At 42.5% G+C, this 22,346-nt stretch overlaps 2 protein-coding genes across 2 annotated transcripts in view; one reads left to right on the top strand and one right to left on the bottom strand.

The window, feature by feature from the left end:
- Nucleotides 1–22,346, bottom strand: part of SYN3 (synapsin III) — a 420,985-nt gene that overhangs the window by 260,593 nt on the left and 138,046 nt on the right. The gene's annotated exons all lie outside the window — the stretch shown is intronic.
- Nucleotides 1–22,346, top strand: part of TIMP3 (TIMP metallopeptidase inhibitor 3) — a 68,711-nt gene that overhangs the window by 28,837 nt on the left and 17,528 nt on the right. The window contains exon 2 of the mRNA XM_044678386.1: nt 22,210–22,292. Coding sequence (XP_044534321.1) covers nt 22,210–22,292 — 83 coding nt within the window. The remainder of the gene's footprint in view (nt 1–22,209; nt 22,293–22,346) is intronic.

Raw genomic sequence — 22,346 nt, 5'->3', positions numbered from 1 at the left:
TCTCTCTCTCTCTCTCTCTCTCTCTCTCTCTCTCTCTCTCTCTCTCTCTCTCTCTGTCTCCTTTTTGAGAAGTTTTTAACAGCTGCTGTGGTCTCTGTTCCTAGGACCCTATATTACTGCAGTTGTGCTGTAGCTGTTGCCTGTAAAGTGGGATTTCCTCTGCCTCCTGAAGTATTTTGCAGACAGCAGAATGTGCTGGAAAGTTGGACAGGGATCCTGGAGGCAAAGCTGTGAGTCTGGCCTTTTCCATGAACCAGCTACATAAACCGGAGGGAGACCCTTCTTGGCCCTCCGCTCCCTCCCATGGGAAGTGGCAAGATGATTTCTAGGTCCCTCTTGCCTCTAGGAGCTGGGGCTTGGAAGGAATGTCCTGAGGCCAGAAGGACTAACCCTGGGGAGCCAAAACAAAGCTTTTGGTGGTTGGGTGGACAGAGGGAAGGTGTGAGTGTGGGTCTTCTCAGCTTGGCTCCCCAAGGCATTGTCCAGGAGCCAGATTCATTTTGGTACAGCTGCCAAAGCGGATTACATAACCAGTCATGTGATGGATGTCAGCTACTGCCCACAAATGGTCAGCAGGGGTCCTGGGGGGCAGCAGAGAGCTGGCAAAGAGGGTGGAGAAGCAGAAATAGCCACAAATGGATGAAATGAGAAAGAGAAGGAGACAAAAGAAAAACTATGTATGTAAAAGAGACAATCACTCAGCTGATAAGCATCCATTAAGTGCCTACTATGTAGCATTGCCCTTGTCATTCCCAGAGGCCATGATCATCTATTGGAAAGAATTTGTTATTGTTCAGTCATTTAAAGAAACAAACAACTTTTACCTTCTGACTTAGAATCGATACTATGTGTTGGTTCCAAGGAAGAAGAGCAGTAAGGGCCAGGCAATGGGGGTTAAGGGACTTTTCCAGGATCTCATAGCTAGGAAGTGTCTGAGGCCAGATTTGAACCCAGGTCTTCCCATCTCCAGTTCTGACTCTCAATCCACTGTGCTCTATCTAGCTATTCTCCATTTGCTTATTCAACTGGCTAAATGACTTCATCATCAGAATGCAGTCTCCTTGAGCTGTGGCATTCTTTTTGGCTCTGTAACTCCAGCGTCTAACACCCAGCAAGCATAATTGTTGTATTGAGGAAAGAGAAAGGATTGAACTAGGGGCTCTGAAGTCCCTTTGAATTCCTCCAGAATCTGTGCTCACCTTTTTGGGGGACCAGAGACTACTCAGAGGCATCTTTCAGCTCAAACGAACTCTTTTCTCTTTGGTTTCCTATTGGAGCCCAAATAGCTTTGTAGATTGTAAAGAGCACATGGCGGTCAGAGGGGAGCCAGGTGTGTCCTGTATTGAGTTTTACAGGGGAGGCCGGAGCCTCTAATTTTACTACATGGGTGACTAAGGTCAGGGAGGAGGACTTTTCATGTGTTCTTCTGTCCCTGGTTATTTATTCAGGCCTTGCAAAACTCTGAAATAGCAACTTGCATAACATGAGCAAGAAGATGGCAGGAAGAAGATCTGAAAGAGAAGCATTCTTTGTCACCCAACCTTGCTCTTCCCTGGGTGGATGGCTTATTTGGATAGAGGGCAAGGCATTAGACTTGGTGCCATGGGTTTAAATCACGCCTCTGGTATATAACAACTGTGAGACAATGGGCCAGTTATTGAACCTCTCTATTTCCTGATCCTTAAATAGAGAGGAGTAAGATATTACCTAGGGCAGCTAGGTGGAGCAGATGGATAGAGCTCCCGGCAGGGAGTCAGGAAGTCTCGTCTTCCTGAGTTCAAATCCAGCCTCAGACACACAACTGGCTATGGGTCCCTGGGCAAGTCTCTTCACCCTGTTTGCCTCAGTTTCCTCATCTGGAAAATGAGATGGAGAAAGAAATGGCAAACCACTCCAGCGTCTTTGCCAAGAAAACACTAAATGGGGTCTTAAAGAATGAGATACAACTAAAACGACTGAATAACAATATTGCCTGCCTCATGAGGTGGTTGTGAAAATTAAGAGAAAGAATGTATGTCAAACTTTTTGCAGACTTTAAAACTATACAAATGTAGTTACTGTTGTTGGAGTGAAAAGCAATTGGGCAAGGTGTCTCAGACTTGTAAGTACATCCGTCCATGTACAGAACCCTTCCCACTTCCTCAGAGATGGACGTTTCCTCTGTAACCTATGGGTTTTAGACAGCTGTGTGAGACCCTGAGGTTTTAAGTGACTTGTCCCTGGTCACACAGCCAATGTCAGAAGGAAGACTTGAGCCCTGGTCTTCCTGATTCCCAGGCAGGCTCTTTGTCCATTAGGATGGTCTTTTGTCCATTAGGACACAATTATCTGTTGTTGAAAAAAACAATGTTACCACAATTTTGCCTGGTATCAGGCAGGTGTGCTTGCTTGTCATTTTTCTGCTCAAAGTGTGATTTCAATGGTAGATCTAAATGGACAGCCATGGGATAATGAGGGGTGTCTTCTTGGTGCAATGGAAAGAATAGTATATTTAGATTCAGACAACTTAGATTCTGATTCTCGTTATACCGCTTAATGGCAATTCTTGGCCTTGAGTCACTGTTTTGATAACTCTGGACTATTAGTATCTTCATCTGTAAAAAGGGAGAGATTCCTTCCTGTAGGAATTGGACCCAATGATTGCTGGATCTTTAGTTTCTTCATCTGTAAAATAGGGATGATTCCTTCCTATAGGTACTAGACCCAGTGATCTCTGGAATTCATTGTTCTCGTTTGAATTTTTCAAAGGAGATCCATAAGCAACACTGTAGATCCCTGGGTCATAGATTTAGGACAGCTCTAAATTAGAGTCATATGGTCTAGATCTCTCAATTTTCACACAAGGAACTGAGGTCCACAAAGGCTAAATGACTTGCCCAAGGTCATAGAGGCAGTAAGCAGAACTAGGATTCATATCCAGATCCCCCATTTTACAGATGAAGAAACTGAAGGTCCAAAGATCATTGGGTCTAAATTCCTACAAGAAGGAATCATCCTTATTTTACAGATGAAGAAACTGAAGAGTTCAGAGAATTTATTCCCATTGCTTTTTTGATATTCTACCACTCCTCCTAATGTGCTAAGATTTACCTTACAGTTCAGGATGAGTTAAGCCAGGAAGAATCATAGAATTCTTAGAGTTAGAAGGTCCATTACAAGCTATTGAATCCAATGTTCTAATTTCACTGATAAACTAAAGTTTAAGTGACTTGTCCCAGGTCACAAGTTTATGGTTGACTGAGGTAGGATTTTTTTTTAAAAACTTTTACCTTCCATCCTGGAATGAATACTATGTATTGGTTCCAAGGCAGAAGAGTGGTAAGGGTAGGCAATGGGGGTCAAGTGACTTGCCCAGGATCACACAGCTAGGAAGTGTCTGGGGCAAGATTTGAACCTAGGACCTCTTGTTTCCAGGACTGGCCCACAATCCACTGAGCCACCTAGCTGCCCCTGAGGCATGATGAACTCAGGTCTTCTTGGCTTTAAGTCCAGTACAAAACCCATTCTGTCCCTTCACTGCTATAGAGAATCTCAGCACACATAAGGTGATAGGAGCCTCTTTCTCTTTTGGGAGGATGTCCAGTGAAATTCCAAGGCATGCCAGGTAGCTTGAGCTTTGAATGATTGAAACTCCATTTTTTTAGCCTTGTTCTCCCCACTAAGGAATCTTCCTTGACTAATAGGGTCAGAAGAAACTAACTCTGGCCAGGAAGAGAGCAAGTCTGCATATGTCATTAGCTGCCCTGTCTTGCTTGGTGTTGCCTTACCCTCAGGTCTAGAACAAGCAGGAAAAACAGAGCAGGGCACAGCCTAGGGTGCCCCTCCTCCCTTTACCCGCCTCAGTCAAGTATGTGAGTTGTGTTGGGCTACAACAGCTGTTTAGCCTGCCATCTTCAGCAGGGATGGAATTTGCCATCCTACCCTGTTTCCTTGAAATCTATACAGTGCAAGTTTCCAAATAGCTATGTGAGGAGGGAGCCCTGCTGTCCCTGTGGCCAGAAATGCAACTGAGAACTCGTGATGGGATCAGCCATTGTGCCCGGCACATAGTGGGAGCTTAAAAAAGGCTCATTGCCTTGATTTGTTCTATGCACAGGTAGACCTAGGACTAGAGGATGATTAAGAGGTGATCCAAGCTAACTTAGGGGAAAGGGGGTTCTTGAAAAGGCTGGAGGCATTTTAGCAGAAGTCTCTCTTTAGGAAGGACTGAATTCTCTTTGTATCTGTTGGGTTAAGCAAAAACAGCATCTGGGAGATCACAGGATTAGGGTAGAGGATGTTGGGGGAATCTTGACATCTTGCCAGCAGCTGGTTTTAGGGGTATTTTCAGTAGTTGCAGGTTGTGAAGACAGAGCAGGCTTGAATTTAACTATAGCAGTAGGCTCTAAGGATTGTAGACTTAGACCTGGCCATCTAGTCCCTCTTATTTGGCAGAGGAAGAAACTGAGGCTTCAAGAAGTGATTTCCCAGGATCCTGTGGGGAGTGAGTGTTACAGACAAGATTTGTGCCCAGGTCCTCAGATACCAAATGCTCTTCTGGGTGAACTCCAGAAACCAGAGGCAGAATCAGCTCAGAGTTGTTAGAGAATGTTCAAACTGAAGGGATGTTGGAAAGAACAGTCAACTGGACACTTGGCTTCCTACATTTGTGATCTATAAAAAGTTAGAAAGGGACCTTAGAAGCCATCTAGTTCAACCCACTTATTTTTCAGATGGGGAAACTAAGAACCCAGATATCATGAGATATGTTCAGGTGTCTCCCTTTCAAGTTCATTGTGATGCTGTCTAGGATTGAATGAATCACTAATTTGAGTGTATTTAGAATTTACTAGTCTGTAAACTTCATAAAGTCCATAGGTCTAGAGATAGAAAGGAATTTACAGGTTATCTAGTTTATCCACTCATTTTCCAGATGAGAAAACTGAGATCAAGAGAGTGATTTGCCTAATGCTACATAATTTCCCTAAACCTCTTTTTTCCCCATCTGTGAAATGAGGATCATAATAATTTGTGCACCTTATTCCACGAGATTATTCTGAGGAAAGGACTCTGTGGTCCTTTAAAGTGGTATCTAAAGATAGAGCTATTCTATGTGTCATCAGACTTCTTGGATCATTACCACGTGGATTATTTCTCTAAATAGTGGCCTGGTGGAATGAGGCTGGGAGGGCTGGCTCAGTACCTTAACACATTAGAAGGCAGTATTGACCTGAAGCATCAAAGGGTCAACCAATTAGACAAGGAGCATTTTGTGAAGTACTCGCTGTTTGCCAGGCATTATGCTAAACCCTTGAGGTACAACGAAAAAGGCCAAAAAAAAAGTCCCTACCATCAAGTCTCTAATCTAATTGGGGGGAGTACAGTCACTATGTAAAATCAAGATAGAGGATGAATTGGAAATAATCTCAGAGAAGGCAGGAGGGAGCAGTTGAGGGGACAAGAAAAAGCCTCTTGCTTCTAGAAGGTGGGATTTGACCTGAATTTCAAAAGAAGTGTGAGAAGGGAAGAGGAGAAAGTGAGGAGGGGCAGCAATTCAAGCCTGCGGTGGAATGTTGTATGGAAAGAAGCTTGTGTGTGTGGGCAGCTAAGGGGGCTCAGTGGATAGAGCAGGAGGTAGGAGGTCATGGGTTCGAATGTGGTCTCAGACATGTCCTAGCTGTGTGATTCTGGGTAAGTCACTAAATCCCAATGCCTTGCCCTTGCCCTTCTGTTTTAAGAGTTGTAAGACAAAAGGAAGAGTTAAAGAAGAAGAAGAAGAAGAAGAGGAAGAAGAAGAAGAAGAAGATGATGATGATGATGATGATCAGTGTGTGGTGAGAGATAAAGTGAAAGAAGAAGAAAGGGCCAGGTTAAATGTCAAAGGCCATGCAGGAGTAGCAGACTCACCACTTGAGTTTATTGAGTAGGAAGGAGAATGATAGGAGCAGACTTATGCAAGCTTTAGTGAAATCACTTTGAGATCATTGATATAGGTGGAAAAGATGTTAGTTTGGGGAAGATAACAATGTAGGAAATTCATCTCTTGAGGGGCCCCAGGAAGGGCTTTCCCCCCTAGCTTGGTATAGTGGTCAGTAAATGAAGAAATGTCTAGGAGGGAGGGAGGGAAGAGAGGAAGGGAGCAACATGTGGGAATGTCCTTTTGGAACATGGGTTGACCAGAATAAATCAGTCCCAGTCCCCTCACCCCAGGGAAAGAGGGAGAGGATGAGGGGGGACCACCAGCTTATTTCTTGGCATGGTTCTGAACTTGAACTCGGAATTAGGAGATATAGCTAGCTGAAATTTCTATTTCCATGTGATCTGGTGGTGAAAGAAACAGGGAGGGGGAAGCCCTTTTCACCCATCACTCCAAGGAGAGAAGAGCAGGTCCTACGCTGGATGCCCTGTGCCATGTTGGATATGAAATTGATGCTACCTTTTGCATGCATTCCTTTTTTTTTTACTACCATGGCCAGTTCAAAGGAATTATGCCCTTGCTCCCTGTCCCTGATCACTCGGGAAACAAAAGCTGTAATTGTTTCCAAATGGGATGGAGGGAAGCTTTTTTACACAGCTGGTTCCCAATCGGCACTTCATTAAAATAGAGACACAGAGTGAGAGAACCATCTTTTCTTTATAAGAGCTGATTTCTGTTCCATATTGTCACCTCCTGACTTGGCTGGTGATCCATACCAGTCTCCTTCCCGCCAGGCAGTAGGTGTCCCTAAGGCAATGAAGTGGCTGCACCAGACCCTCATCTCATTAAAAACTACACCCGGTTCCAATTGGCCTCTAATTGGTTTCGTTCCTGGCTCTGCCTAACTCACTGGATGGGAAGCCCAATCTTTTTGGATGCTTCTGAGAGCAACGCAAATAGACATCTCTAGTAGCTCATTGTGGGTGACCACTGGGGACTGTCCTGGCTTTAATTCCCATGAAGAGAGAGAGAGAGAGAGAGAGAGAGAGAGAGAGAGAGAGAGAGAGAGAGAGAGAGAGAGGAGTTGCTTATATCAGCACATCACGTTAGGCCTGTCTGACTTCCTTTTTTTGTTTGTTTTTTGTTTGTTTATTTGTTTATAAGTGATACTTGAGGCAGGAGAAAAGAGGTTTTCCAAATGAACAGGTTAGTTCAAATGCCTGTTAATTAGCTACTTTTCCCCTTAACTCCCTTCCCCATATTGTAATGTTGTCTGGGATTGATTGAACTGCTAATTCTATTGGACTTTAGTTTACTAGATGGTAAACTCTATGAAGGTAGACTTCCCTATCCCAGGGATTATTAATCTCATCCTAGAGAGATTTCAGGGGATCTTGGATGAACTTGGATGGGAAGAAGGGGAAAAAGGATACTTGCCAGGTACTATGGAGGCACAACCCTGTTTCTCACCCCCCAATCCTTGCTCTCTGGGACTTTACATTATACCAGGGATTGGGGGAAATCCCTTGTAAGAAAATTTTGCATAAGACTAGATAACTGTGATGCCCTTTCTGACTGTAATTCTATGATCCTATGCTCTCCCTCAGTGACCTACTAGTACAATGCTTGGCCCAGAGGAAGCCCATCCTGGCCTGTTTAGAATCATGGGACCTTAGCTCTTGAGCTGGAAGGGACTTTAGAAGTTATCTATTCCAGTCTTCTTATTTTACTGAAAAGGAACCTGAGGCCACTCCTCCAATGATCTGTTTAACCATTATTTACTAAGCCCCAGGAAAAAGACTGATTCAATGACCTTTGACTGTTCTCCCCACATCACAGCATATACTTAAAGTCTATGGGTAGGTTGTTTGGAACAGAGACAGGAACTGAAGGAATTCTGTACTGAAAAAAAATCTGAGCAACTGCCAGGGGCCCCCAAAAGTTACATGTTTGTTCCTGCCACCCCCACTCCCAGAGGTTCTGGAAATCCCAGCCTTTTGGCTTTGCTCAGCATGTCCAGCAAGGTGTTTCCTGCAAATCGTGCTGACCAGTCAGGGCTGGCACAAGGTGGAGCCTGTGGGTCAGGACACTGTGATCTACTATGGACCTGTGGCTGACCAGGGTTGGGTTTTTTTTTTTTTGAGGGGGTCTGGCAGGGCTGAGGTAAGGGAGGCAAGGGGAGGATGAAGGAAAAAACCCTACCAGAATAAAAAACGACTGAATACATCTTCTGTTTTAAAACCAGAACCTCCAAGACCAGGATGTGGGTGACTTTTCATTGCTAGATCTGAGGATGGGGGTCAGAACAAGGTTGAGGTTAGCGTCTAGGAGGAGACTTGGCCTATACATCAAGTCATACTTGTCAAGGGGATCCCAAGAAACCATCCAACAGAGAAGGGATCTGAGCTTGCCTTCCATTCCAAGGTTCTTATAGAGCATTCTAGATAAGCCGTCCTTAAATGCTTTACCTTGCCTAGAAGAGTGCCCCAAAGTTGGTGGAATTCTTTTGTGCTGCCCCACCCCCTTTTTATGGGTAGATACTTGTGGTTTCATTGGTATAGGGAATACCTATGGAGAAAACTCCCTCTAGCAATGCAGATCAACCTCTGTTCCATAACTTTGGAGTATTAGACCATTGCCTAGAGCTGTGATGGTGAACCTATGGCACGTGTGCCAAAGATGGATTCAGAGACCGCTCTTTGGGCACATGTTGTCACTGCCACTTAGTTACTAGAAAGGTAGAGGGATTCCAGCAGAGCTGCTTCCTTCCCCCTTTCCACCATGCCTCCCTACCCTTCTGCCCAGCAGTCCAATGGAAGCACTTACTCCCTCCCCTGAGCAGAGTGCTCAAGCTACTCCCCTCCTTTTCTCCCTCCCCTATCTAGGATAAGGGGACACATGGCACTCAGTTTGGGGGGGGCAAGGGCACAGCACTTTTCGAGGGAGGGGCAGGGCATGCAGACTCTAAAAGGTTCTCTATCACTGGCCTAAGACATCAAGAGATTTGAATGACTTACGCAGGACACAGCTTGTAGGTTTTACAGGCAGGTCTTGAGATTGGGTCTTTCTGACTTTGAGGTCAGCTCTCTCAATGAATGATGCTATATTCTCCCTCCATCTGTAACCCTCAAATATATGGGGCTAGCACTGTCTTATAGGTGGGCGAAATCTATAGTGTGGAGAAGGGTTGTTTTATTCTATTCAATAAGTGTAGGAGCTGGGATAGTGCCTTCTGGATGTAATCTAGTTCTAAGCCCTCAAATATATTTGAAAGGAACCTAGGTCACAGAATCTTTATTCTTAAAAGTAGGGAGGGACTTTGAGAGAAGCCTTTGCTTGAGGCAGAATCTTCTCCAGGGATGCTTCTATTATTTAACATAATAATAGAAGCATATTCTTTGGATCAATCCAGTGGTGACAAATTTTAATTCCTGGAAGGTGGATTTTATTTTCATTTTTGAAGCAGCCAAAAGTCATTAGGAGACAAGGGTGACTAAGCTGGGAAATCCCATTTGCAATTGAAATCAAGATGTGATAAAAGGGGAGACTTGGATTATAGATCCCAGATAGGGTCTAAGATGGTTCTGAAATTGGTCACTGTCATTGCCAACTTCACTAGACTCAAGGTGTGTGTCACCTGAAAGAAAGTTCTATTTGGTTAGATGTCATTATTCTTGGATCATTCCAGGTATAAGAGAGTTTACAACGGATTCTAAGGGCAATCTTACTTTAAAATTGATCATGTGATTTTATAGACACTTTGGGAGTAACAGTCTGGGAGCCATCAATTATCATCCCTTCACCTATTGTAAGATAAAGATACCTCTTATTAATTTATCTTACAACACACCCCTTCTCTAACCCCCTTGTTTCTGCATAAGAAAATGTTTGGCCAAACTATGGCAAAATATGCTCCTTCTAAATTTTTCTTCCAGGGTCTTTTTAAGGAGATCGTTGAAAAATCAAATAGTCTTTCTTTCCTCTGAGTCAATACAGCTTTCTGCTTCTCCAGGGTAGTGGGTGTAAGCTAGGTGACATAGTGGATAAAGCACTGAACCTGGAATCAAGAAGACCCAAGTTCAAATCCTACCTTAGACATTTATTAGCTAGATGACTTGCCTGTCCCTAGCCTCATTTGTAAAATGGAGATAGTAATAGTGGCTACCTCATAGAGTTGTTGAGAGTCTCAATGGAAAGAGCATATAGAAAGGTTCTTTGCAAACCTTAAAGTGTCATATAAATGCTAGCTATTATTAGCCTAAGCCACATGATACAAGGCTAAAGAAAACCTCTCTGATGGTAATTCCATTTCTGACATATCTTTGATTTTTTTATAGCCTTATTTTAAAGCCAGCATCTAAAAATACTAATAAATTATAATTTATTGACAACTTCCACATACAATACATTATTAATATATTTAATAAATTATAATTTATTAATAACTTCTATACACAACAAAACAACAATATAATTAACATGTTATGTAACAAGTATATTAACATGTAAATGTTAATAAAGAAAACATTAATATCACATATGATAATGAAACATTACAGATATTATTATATGTCAACATAATATAAGTAATTCTTATTGACTCAAATAAAAATGGGGACCGATTGAAATATGGGGTGGATTAAAGGGACTACATAGTTGGTACCAAAAAAGTGACAGAATCTTTTTGAAAGGAATGAAAGGAGGTAAGTGAATGGGCTTAAGGGGAACCCAGGATCATAGATCTGGAATTAGGAAGGTAGAATGGAATCTTCTGGAGGGCAAGTTGGTTTTGTTTCATCATTGTACCCTCAAGCATCTAGCACACTCATGGTAGTAACTGCTCATTAAGTATTTCTTGAGTCAAATTGAATTTTGCCTATCCTTGCTTTTCTTGCAGATGAAGGAAGTAAGGGCCCAAGGTGGTGGGGTAGGAGAGTGGTTTACCCAAGATCATATAAGGACTCAGCAGAGCCAAGAGCTAAAGTCTTCTCACTCCATATCTAGAGTTCTTTCTAGAATACCACTTTTTATCTATTATTAAAAAAAAAAAACAACCCAACCCTTACCATCCCTCTTAGAATCAATACTGTATTAGTCCCAAGGCAGAAGAGCGGTAAGGGCTAGGCAATGGAAGTTAAGTGACTTGGTCAGGGTCACACAGCTGGGAAGTGTCTGAGGGCAGATTCGATCCCATTTCTAGGACTAGATCTCTATCCACTGAGCCACCTCATTGCTCTTCCCTCTTACCTGTCATTGAAAAGCTTTGATTTGTATTAGAAAACATGAATTCCTCTCCTGGTTATAGTTTTCCCTGGGACAAAGAGGTTCATCTCTTTGGTTCTTAGAGTGAAAAGATTGTACTGCATAACCCAAGGTGGGGCCCCCTTCTAGCTCTGACATCCCACAGGGCCATTTGTCCCTTCTGCCATTGCTTAGGAGACCAGCCTCAGGTCGGTGGAGTATGTGCCCTCCCAGGACAGGACAGCCCCTGGTAGCTAGCTAGCTAGCAGATGATTCTGTGGTGATGGTGGTGGAGTCCAGATGTTCTCCAGATGTCTTGTGTCGTGGGAATTGGCTCAGTGGGTAGATGATTCCCTCCAGGAACGTGGTGTGAGCCAAGTGCATGTAAACCATTGACTGAGCTGTCCCTCCTTTAAAAACTGTAATGAGATCCCGGCAGTGGTCATCTCTCCTGCCCCAGCTTCTAGCAAGCCTGAACACAGCCTACAAGCCCAGGACAGGTTAGCCTGTGTCTGCCTCAATCGGGGTACATTAGGTCAGCCATGAAATGAACCTTGGGGCTTTTCCAAGTTCCTGAATTACATTAGTGCAAGCCTAAGAATACCCATCCTATAAAAAGATGTGTGATATCTTCAGATTATCAAAGTATTTCATATCAATGATTTCATTTTGCCTGTCACTGCAAACGTTATAGAGAAAGCACTACAGAGAGTTATGATCACCCCCATTTTGTAGCTGAGAAAAATGAGGGCACAAAGAAATTAAGAGATGCCCATGGATCCTACTAACAGACAAAGATGGGATTTGAACCCAAGTCTTTCTGGCTCTAAGTCCAGTACGCTTTAAGGTCAAAGTCATTCAGGATCACTCCGTGACCAATTCTTTGTTTCTGGAGGCAGGTCAGGCCTAAGGCCTGTGTAGGAGTTTGTTGAAAATTCTCTGGGCCTCAGTTTCCTCAACAGTAAAATATTTAAAAAAATGAGGGGCTTGGAGTAAGTGGGGGATTCTTGACCTTTTGTTTGTGTATTATGGAAGAGCTTCTTCAGAATATTTTAAATGCACAAAATAAAATAAGATTACAAAGGAAACCAGTTGTTTGACATAGTTAATACATTTAGAAGAAAAAAACCCGAACCAAATATTCACTGACCCCAAATTAAGAATCTTTGGATTTAATGATTTAATCTCCCTTTTAGCTCCCAGGTCATGACTGCAGGCCCTCTTAGAATCCTTTGTGTTCTTCCTATCCTCTTCTGCTTCTTACCCTTGCTCCAGGGGGAAAACCATACTGAGCGTCTATACCTGGGGATGTGGCTGGGACAAAACTAGGCAAAGAGGAGCAGCTGCAACTAGTCTAGACAGTGCCACCTTCACTTGTTTTCATGGCCTTGGCTTAGGTTCAGGAAAGTTAAAAGAAAAAACATTGGAAAAAATCCTTCATATAAAACAAATTTTATATATTATTTAATATATAATAATTATTAATTAAAATGAAAACACCGAATATGTTTACATATATATGTATAGACATATATCCATACATTTTACATATTTAACATGTAATATTGATATTAAAATAGAACATTTAATAGAATATATGTGTACATAGATATATACATGTATATACATATACCCATATAAATTTTATCTATTTTGTATATATTTATATTGAAATAAAACATTTAATAGAATATATGTGTATATAGATATATACATGTATATACATATACCTATATAAATTGTATCTATTTTTAATATGTACTTATATATTATAAATTATATATAATATAATTTATATTTATATTGAAATAAAACATTTAAATATATGTTGTGTATGTATGTAGGTGTGTATATGTATGTATATACATATACCCCTATAAGTTTTATACATTATTTACTATATAATAGTATTTATATTAAAATCATGGAATAGATGTGTATGCATATATACGTATATACACACATATAATTTTATATATTTAATATATAGTAATAGTTATATTAATTAAAACAAAATACCATATTTAATTATCATATGTGTATGCATATATGTATATAATATATAAATCATATATTATATATTTCCTATGTAATAACATTATATTTTAAAAAATGAAATCAATTATATATGTGTAGGTACATATATGTATACACACATGTACCCAAGCTCCTCTGTGGGTTAATATGGCACTCCTTGACTCCTCGTTATTCATACTACCTAAATTCCTTCTTAGCTGGCCATGTTGAGTGTGAAGCACAGGGAAGCCCTTTCCTCCCTTCTTTCAATGTATGTTTTCAGAATAAGTATCCTGTGAATAGAGCCTCTGAGAATTAGGAGATCCCGTTGGAAGAAGAGGACTCTTGGTCTAGGCTTGGTCTAGGCTTAGGTTATCATCGCCAACCCTTCCATTTGACTCCCCATGTTTAGAAAAGAAAATCAAGAAGGCACATTGCTTGGGAGGCTTTGCCAGTGGCCCTGGTCCCATCAAAAGATCCAGGACCTGAAACTCCCAAGTTCTGAGAAACTCTGGTCCCCACGGTGTGTTTTTCTGGGCAGGGCTTCAAAGAGACTGTGGTTTAAAAATATGCGGCTATTTCAGTGACCACTTGTGTGGGATAAAGTTTCTCAGGCCCGTAATGGGAGCCCAGGGAGGGACTGGGGTGGGGAGCAGGGTGGGGAATGACTGGAGCACCCCGCCATGCTTACTGCTTGGTCGTTTTTAATGAAATTGGAGCTTTGGAACGTAAACACAGACCTCCTGAATTTGACTGAACTTGAGTGTGGGTCAGCAGCTTTCTAGAGATCTGGGGCACTTTGAAGAGGATTAAGGTAAATAGAGTAGAAAGAACATTGGAGAAAGGAGGGGATAGATATTATAAAATAAACATTAACTCATTTGATCCTTACAACAAGCTTTGAGGTGTAGGTACTGTTATTCTCAGCATTTTATATTTGAGGAAACTGAGGCAAACAGAGGGTCAGTGACTTGCCTAAAGATTATATAGCCAGAAAGTATCTCAGGTCTTCCCAATTCCAGACTTGGTGCTCTGCTCTATTCACTGCTTCATCAGCTGCGCTGGCTCTGGAGTTAGATGATCTGGGTTTTTGTTAGGTAAAAGAGGGTTTCTGTCTCAGCTTCCATTTCCTCATATAACATGAGAGATCTGGTTAGATCAGATGATCCTTTGAAGTCCTTCTCAACTCCTATGAGGCACCGTACAGAGCTGTCTTGGGATTCCAAACCTGGGTTCAGATCCTCCCTCTTATGCTTTGCAATCCTGAATGCCCCATGCTAGTACCATTTCTTATTGCTGAACACTGAATGAGATCATGGCCCTGCAGACCACATCTGGAGCCTTGGGCTCAGTTCTGGGCGCCACATTTTAGGAGGGACTTTGACAAGTTGGAACACCTCCAAGGGAGGGAAGCTGGTATTCTGAGGACAGTCTGAAACCATGCTGTATAGAAATTCTAGGAACTCAGGATGTTTTCGCCTGGAGAAGATAATTTAACTCAATTCTGCGAGCTCCTATAGCTGTGAATATAATGCTTCTTGGAATCCCTAATGTTCTTCTGAGCCTCAGCTCAATTTCCACCACCTCCTTGAAGCCATTCTGGAATCAGCAAATTGTTAACTATTTTAACACCCCAATTAACTTTGTTATTTACTTTTCTTGGTACAAGTTGATTCCCCTACCCCCTCTTTGAGCTGTAGGCTTGCCTAGGGCATATATCTACTACTGTTACTTAAGTGCTTAATAAAATGCTTGCTGATTGATGTTGGAGGAGAAGACTGGGCTTTGATACTAAGAAAATGCCTGAAACGTACACCAATTTGTACGTGGAGCTTGTCCTAATTTAAACTTCCCCTTTCCAGAAAAGCAAATCCAAACTTGGAAATACTCCGTCCCTTCAGATGGCCTCTGGAGTCTAGATCCGTAGGGATCCTTAGAGATGCTCCAAGGAGCCCACTGGCGGGGAGTGAGTGTGTTTATTGGAATTTTTGGTTGAATATTTATTTTTGAGGCAAGGCGACAAGTGAGATTGATAGCCTCCTGGGGCGGAGAGAGTTGCAGAACCCTGGGGCTGTCCTCAGTTGCCTCTCAACCCCCTTGCAGAAAGTTAGGGAACCAACAGAGGAAGGAAAGTGGGAAGGAGAGAAGGAATTTGAGCATGAGGAAGAAAGTTGCAGACTTCCTGTCCAAATGGTCTTTCCAATATCCCATCCAGACTAGGTCTGAAGACTTTTTGCTCTTGTCAGTTTCTCAGAGCACTTCCTCTTCCCTTTTAATTTGTGGATTTCAAAGCATTTAATATGTACTTAGTATAAAAGATAAGCTTGGGAGTTCAAAGCCTCACTGACTAACTCTTTCCATTAAGTAAAAATATTAATCTTGGTTTTATTTAAGCAGATTTTTTTTGATACAGAAGAGAACACAAGAGGCTAAAAATAAATCCAAACATTCAAAAAAGAAAAAAAAATCTGGAGAGATGCAAGTCATTCGAGCCCAAGTTTCCATCTCCACAAAAGCTATTAAAAAATTAGACAGCTAGGAAACCTCTGTAGCACTACTGGTTTTCTGGGGGCTTCCAGGTCCCCTGGCTAAGAATGCTTATTAGGTAGAAACAATCACTTGCAAGTGTGCCCAGGGCCAGGGGAGAGAGTGGAAGGGAAAGCTGGCGGGAACATTTCTTCATCTCCTATGTCCCCCCAACTGGTCCAGAAAGGTAGTAAATGATCAGGGGGTCTTGATTAAAAAAAAAAAAACTTGGAAAGAGGAGAGGAAATGAGAACATTGACTCCTTAGTATTTCTAGTGAGTGATATTTTCAGCTTTTTCCAAAAGAAGTAAAAAGGAAATTCTCTCCCCCTCACTTTTCTTCTTTAAATTGCTATGCTAATTTTTAAAATAAAATTTTATTGATTTTTTTTTGTTTGTTTCACATCAAAATGTTCCTCCCTCTTCTCCCAGAGAGCCATCCCTTTCAACACATAATCTTTTTAAAGAGACAGAGGGGGGGAGATGGAAGCTAGCAAAAGTGATTGATACATTGAAAAAGATCTTTAAACATCCAATGTGGACCTCCTGCTATTGCAAAGGATTTGATTGGGGCTTTCATTGCTATTCTAATTTTTAAACTACATGAGATGGAATTTGATATTTTGGGTTTGATTCCTTGGTGAATATTGTAAAGTGAGTCTTATGAGTCTATAGCAAAACCTGACATATTACTATTAATTCTAGTCTTTTTAGTGCCAGACACAAAGGCACCTTGGACGTCCTCTGGATCAATGATCTACTTAGCAAAGTCTCCAACAAGCTATGATCCAGCCTTTGGCTCAAAGGATTCCTGTGGCAGTTCAAATCCAAGCTTTGCAATTTCCTCCTGTGTGACCATAACAAGTCACTTAAACCTCTCTGAGCTTAATTTCCTCATCTACAAATGAAGGGGTTGGCTTAGATGACCTCTAAGGCTCTTTCTAGCTCTGAATTTTAATCCTATGACCCAAAAAGGGGACCTTATGAATCCCAAGGTAGTGCATTCCACTACCGGACAGCTTATTGTTGGAAAGTTCACCTACCCAGTTGAAATCTGTGTCTTCCCTGTTCCTCAAGGAGCCTTTTCCTCATGACAACCTTTCAGATATTTATAGGCTTCAATTATGTCTCTTCCATAGTTCTTCCCAAGAGGAAAATTCCTTCAAGGCAATAACATTTCATTTTTGTCTTTGTATTTCCAGTTTCTGATATGTGCCTCTGGTGCTGAGTCCTGGGGATACAGGCACAAAAGTGAAACAATTTCTGCCTTTGGGGAAGTTGTATCCTGCCAGGGGAGCCAACATGTATGAATAAATGGATTTAAAAAAAAAGAAGAAGAAATCCACATTTAGTATTAGTAGCAGTGAGGGGGCAGGGAGTGGGACTAACGTCACAGAGAAAGTGGTGTTTGAGGTATATCTTGAAGGGAACCAGGGATTTTAAGAGGCAGAAATGGCAGGATGGAGAAGGGGATTCTGGGCAGAGGGGGGATAGCCTAGGGAAAGGCTGGAAGAAAGGAAAAAGAAGGCGGCCAGATTAATTCACTGGGAGAAAGATAGGGAGTCAGTTGTACTTTCCATCCCTAGAGGATCAGATAAAGAAAAGCTCAGTCTTTAAGGTGGGTGTATTTTAATGGAGATGGAGTGAGCTCAAATCTTGTCCTCCTGTAGGGGAAGTGTTGTTTGGAGGGGGGGTGGTGGAAGGCTAGAGCAGTTGGCCTTTGAGCCCCCTGGACTGCTGGAAAAACGGGAATTCAATTATGGACCCCAGTAAAAGAATGTCTGGATTCAATTGACTGGGAGATGAGGGTGAAGGGGGGGGGGGGAGTAGGGAGATGCAGCCACTCATTGGGTGTCTGCAGCCCCTTTGAATATGCTAATTCATAGCATGTGTAAAACCTCCGGAAACAGGCTAATAGGCACATTGGCGATGGGGTTCTGTTTGCCACCAGAATTCCATTTCTGTTCAAAGCCTGGGCTGCCTGCAGTCCACATGGGGGTTCAAAGTCAATAAAGTCCTGATTTTATAGGAGAGGAGAGTGCCAAGGCAATGCCCTCCCTGCATCTCCCCTCCCGCTGGTACTGAGGACCAGAAGAGAGAGCTGGGGGGATATTGAAAAAAGCTCTGGACTTGGAGTTGGGCCCCCCTGGGGTTCATAGCATGGCTCTACCCCTTCGTGGCTATGGGATCTTTTTTTTTTCTGTTGTCTTTTTAAAACCCTTACTTACTTTCTGTCTTAGAATTGATATCATGTAGGCGGAAGAGTAGTAAGGGCAAAGCAATGGGGGTTAATGGATTTGCCCAAGGTCACACAGCTAGGAATTGTCTGAGGCCACATTTGAACCTAGGACTTCTGGTCTCTAAGACCTGGCTTTCAGTCCACTGAGTTCTGATATGGGATCTTAATCAAGTCCCAAATCCTATGGGCAATGGGTCTTCCAGCCATAGTTTATTTTGTACTAGTCTGGGAGCTTTGAGCTAAGATAACTTTAAAAAAAATATGTTTCCCCCTCTTACTTGTAAAATTACATTATAACATTCTCACCCCCCCCTTTTTTTTTTCAAGTTTTGAGTTCTACATTCTCTCCCTTCTGACAAAAAACGTTATCCTAATTCAAGGTATTTCAAAAAGTATTGACTGTGCCAGGAACTTGATTTAGGTGGCATAGTTAGAAAGACAAAAGAAAATTTGCCCTGCTCTCAAATTACTGTATAAATGCCAGATATTCGGGAGTCTGGGTCACTTCTATTCTGAGAAGGGTAGATGAGAGGAGAGGGGCAACGTCTCCAAAGCCAGAAGAAAATCCCCCAGCATTCCCTAATTCAGCATGCTGCTAACAGCTGCCAAACTCGGAGCAGGTAGCCTTGAACTTTGATCCTACCTGAAATGATAGGTGGAGTCCAGTCCTAGAAGCCACAGTGATCTGAGAGGTGGTAGGAGGGAGACCTAGAAGCAGGCAGCCCTGTGTTCAAGCCTTCTTTCAGAAAAGTACAATAACTTGCCCATGGACTGAAGAGCTAGTAAATAGCAGGGATGTAGTTTTGACTTGAAAGTCAGGATTTTTTCTGCCATGGTATATTGAATGCCACAAGAAAAAGACTATTGTTTTGGGGAAGGTCTTTGTGAGTCTTGCTGGGAGGGGAGAAAAGAAAAAAATGTGGGGTTTGACTTGTTCCCTTTTATTGGGCAGGGCTTTGGTGCTGATCTCTGGGGCTGTATGATTTCTTTCCTCTTTTGGGACCAACGTGTTTTTTTTATCACACATCAAGCCCCCCTTTCAGCAAATAAAGTAAATTACATTGAGTGGGACACTTGGGATCTGAACTTTTTAAGTCAGACTGTACCTTGGGAGGTCATTTAACTCAGTCCTCTCTTTATAGAGGGAGAAATGGAGAGTTAAGTTAAGGTTTGGGGGAGGTAAAGGACATAGGATTGTAGGATATTGAGCTGGAAAGGAATTTAGAGATCATGGAGTCCTAATTAATCTTTTTTTGCAGATGAGAGAAAATGAGTCTTAATTCATAGGATTGGAGATCTGGATATCAGACATCTAATCCAATTTCCTTATTTTAAAAATGAGAAACAGTCCTGAGTTAATCATAGGAATTATAGATCTAGAACCTATGTAGTTAAGCTCCTTTATTTTACAGATTAGGAAACCGAAGACCTGAGGGGTTAAGCCCTTTGATTAAGCTCATACAAGTGGTTAAGCATCTGAGACAGGATTTGAATTCTGACCTTCTGCCTTTCTCCTGTCTTGAACACAGAATAGGTTCCCCCCCACCTTTTAAAAACCTTTACGTTCTGTCTTAGAATCAATACTTTGCATTGGTTCCAAGACAGAAGAGCAGTAAGAGCAAGGCAATAAGGGTTGTGACTTGCCCAGGGTCACCCAGCTAGGAAGTATCTCAGGCTAAATTTGAACCCAGGACCTCCCATCTGTAGGCCTGGCTCTCTATCCCCTGAGCCACCTAGCTGTCCCCCATATAGGGTTTTTTTTGTTGTTGTTGTTTTTAAACCCTTAACTTCTGCTGTGCATTGACTTATAGGTGGAAGATTGGTAAGGGTAGGCAATGGGGGTCAAGTGACTTGCCCAGGGTCACACAGCTGGGAAGTGTGTGAGGCCAAATTTGAACCTAGGACCTCCTGTCTCTAGGCCTGGCTCTCAATCCACTGAGCTACCCAGCTGCCCCCATATAGGTTTTTTTTTTAATAGATGCTTGTGGAATAATTGATTTGTACCCATAAAGTGAAGGGGAAGGGTGGTGGTGATGGAGTGGCTGTCCCTGTAGCTGAAATGAAATGAGAGTGAATCATCTCTATCATGAAAGCTTGGCAAGTAGGGAAGAAGAAACTCCAGTCCATCCTCTTTGTTCCAACCTGCCTTTGGCTCCCCTGCCCTCTCACATGCCTTAGGGATGAGTCCTTGCAGACCCTTCGAACAGGAGCCACTGGGTGGATTGAGAATCACTGCGGGTCGGAGGTGGGGGTCTGGCCAGCTCTGCAACTAGCATAACCCAGGAAGGATCTATTCGCCCAAATGGAGAGTTGTGTTGGAGTCAGTGCTGCTAATGGTGACTCCTCCTTTCTCCCCTTGGGGCTCCTGGGGTCTTGTCCTCATTAGCAAGGCATGTGGGGAGGATTATAGGCTCAGCTGGCATCGAGGTTACTCCTTCTTTATACAATCCTCCCCGAAGCCTGTGAGATACTCAGAATAGAAAAACAGCCCAATCTGACAAGACACTGAGGCTCCCAGGGAAGTGATGTCTCCAATCTTAACGCCCTCCCACCAATTTATCAGTATTTTTAAAACCTTTACTTTCTGTCTTAGAATCAATACTATGTATTGGTTCCAAGGCAGAAGCGCAGTAAAGATTAGGCAACTGGGGTGAAGTGACTTGCCCAGGTTCACACAGTTAGGACGTGTCTGAGGCCAGACTTGAACCCAGGACCTTCTCTTTCTGGATCTCTGAGCTGCCCCCCCAAACCTCCTTATTTTGTATGTGGGGAAACTGAAGCCAAGGGATATTATTGGGTCATTGATCTAAAGTTAGAAGGGACTTTGAAGACTTTCTAGGACAGCTTTCTCATCTTACAGAGGAAGAAGAAATTGAGGTTAACACCTTGTCCAATATCATCTAGGTAGAAGGTATCTGATTTAGAATTTGAACCCAAGTCCTTAGCCTCTAAATCCAGTGCCCCTCAGACAGCAGCAGAATGCTTCCTTACTGCAAACCACTTTGTAAACTTGAACGAGCTACATAAAGTCTGGGGGCCCCATTAATGGGAAGCCTGAATGTCTGTTTAGATATGATATGACAGGTAACAGGAAACCTCCTGAGGCTGCTGAGTAGAGAGTGACATGACAACTCTATTTGAGGGAGCATTTCTTCTGGGAGCAAAGGACAGATAGCTTGGCCAAGCCAGGGAAGTGAATGAAGGCGGGGTGTGGGGGGGAGTGGGGGCAGGGGAGAGGGGAGGTTAAAAATAACATTGAAATTAGAAAGGAAAAAAAGAGAGCAAGAGTCTAAAGAAAGGTCAGCGAGATATAGAATTAGGTCAGACTGGAGTCCCAGCTCTGATGGTATCCGACTCTGGCCAAGGCTTCTAACTTGCCATGGCCTCTATTTTTCCATCTATTAAATGGGGACAACCATATGGCACAATTTCTCCTTATATCTTAGAGTTCATAAGATCATACATAGAATTAACTGGAAAGGGACCTCAGAGGCCAACCCCCTCCTTTTACAGGTGAGGAAACTGAGGCATAGAGGAGTTAAATGATTTGTCCAAGTTCGCAAAGCTAGTGTCTGAAGTGGAATTTGTACTTTGGTCTTTCTGGGCGCTCAGTCGAGGGTTCTACCCAGGACACCATACTGCCTTCCAATTGTGAGAAAAATACTTTTGTAAACTTCAAAGCCCCACATGAAGGTTTTTATTTTAATCCCCTTGCGGGAGTGAGACAAAAAACACTGGCTTTTGGAGGCAGAAGCTTGGGTTCCAACAGTTCTGCAGTTGTTTTTGATTGGGCAAAATCACTTCCCCTCCCTGTTTCCCAGTTTCCTACTCTGTAAAATGAAGGTATTGCACTCGATGGTCCTTGAGATCTTTTCCAGTTCTAGACCTATGATCCCATGAAAAGTTTTCATTGTGGTACAACTCAGGTGCCTTGTAGGAGGTTGAAAAGAAGAGCTGAGGGGTCATTGGTACTGGGATTCAGTTTTTTTTTTTTTTTTAAGTAAATAGAGTCATGAGGGTACACGACTACCCAGTGCTTTTTGTGTGTGTGTGTGTGGAATAAACTTGGACAATGTCAGCTTTCCCTTTCTTCTCACTCCCTTCAGAGTCTTTTGCTCTTGTAAACAAAATCGTCTTTCCAGTTGGCTCCAAAAATATAAATGTAATTCCAGAGAAACTTGGGGCTGGAGACCTCACCCTGAGACACATGCTAGTGGGGTGTGGAGTTGATTTCTCTGTCATTGGAAGCTTCTCGTAAATACCCTCCTCCATTTTTTTCTTTCTTTCTCCAGTGATCCGTGCCAAGGTGGTGGGGAAGAAGCTGGTGAAGGAGGGACCCTTTGGGACACTGATATACACCATCAAGCAGATGAAGGTAAGAGAGGTTGGCTCTGAGAGGCATTGGCCCTTCCTTAAGTGTGATGTTCCT

The sequence above is a fragment of the Gracilinanus agilis genome, chromosome 5 (assembly GCF_016433145.1).
Source record: "Gracilinanus agilis isolate LMUSP501 chromosome 5, AgileGrace, whole genome shotgun sequence".
NCBI lineage: Eukaryota > Metazoa > Chordata > Mammalia > Didelphimorphia > Didelphidae > Gracilinanus > Gracilinanus agilis.
This window is presented reverse-complemented; position numbering and strand designations above follow the sequence as displayed.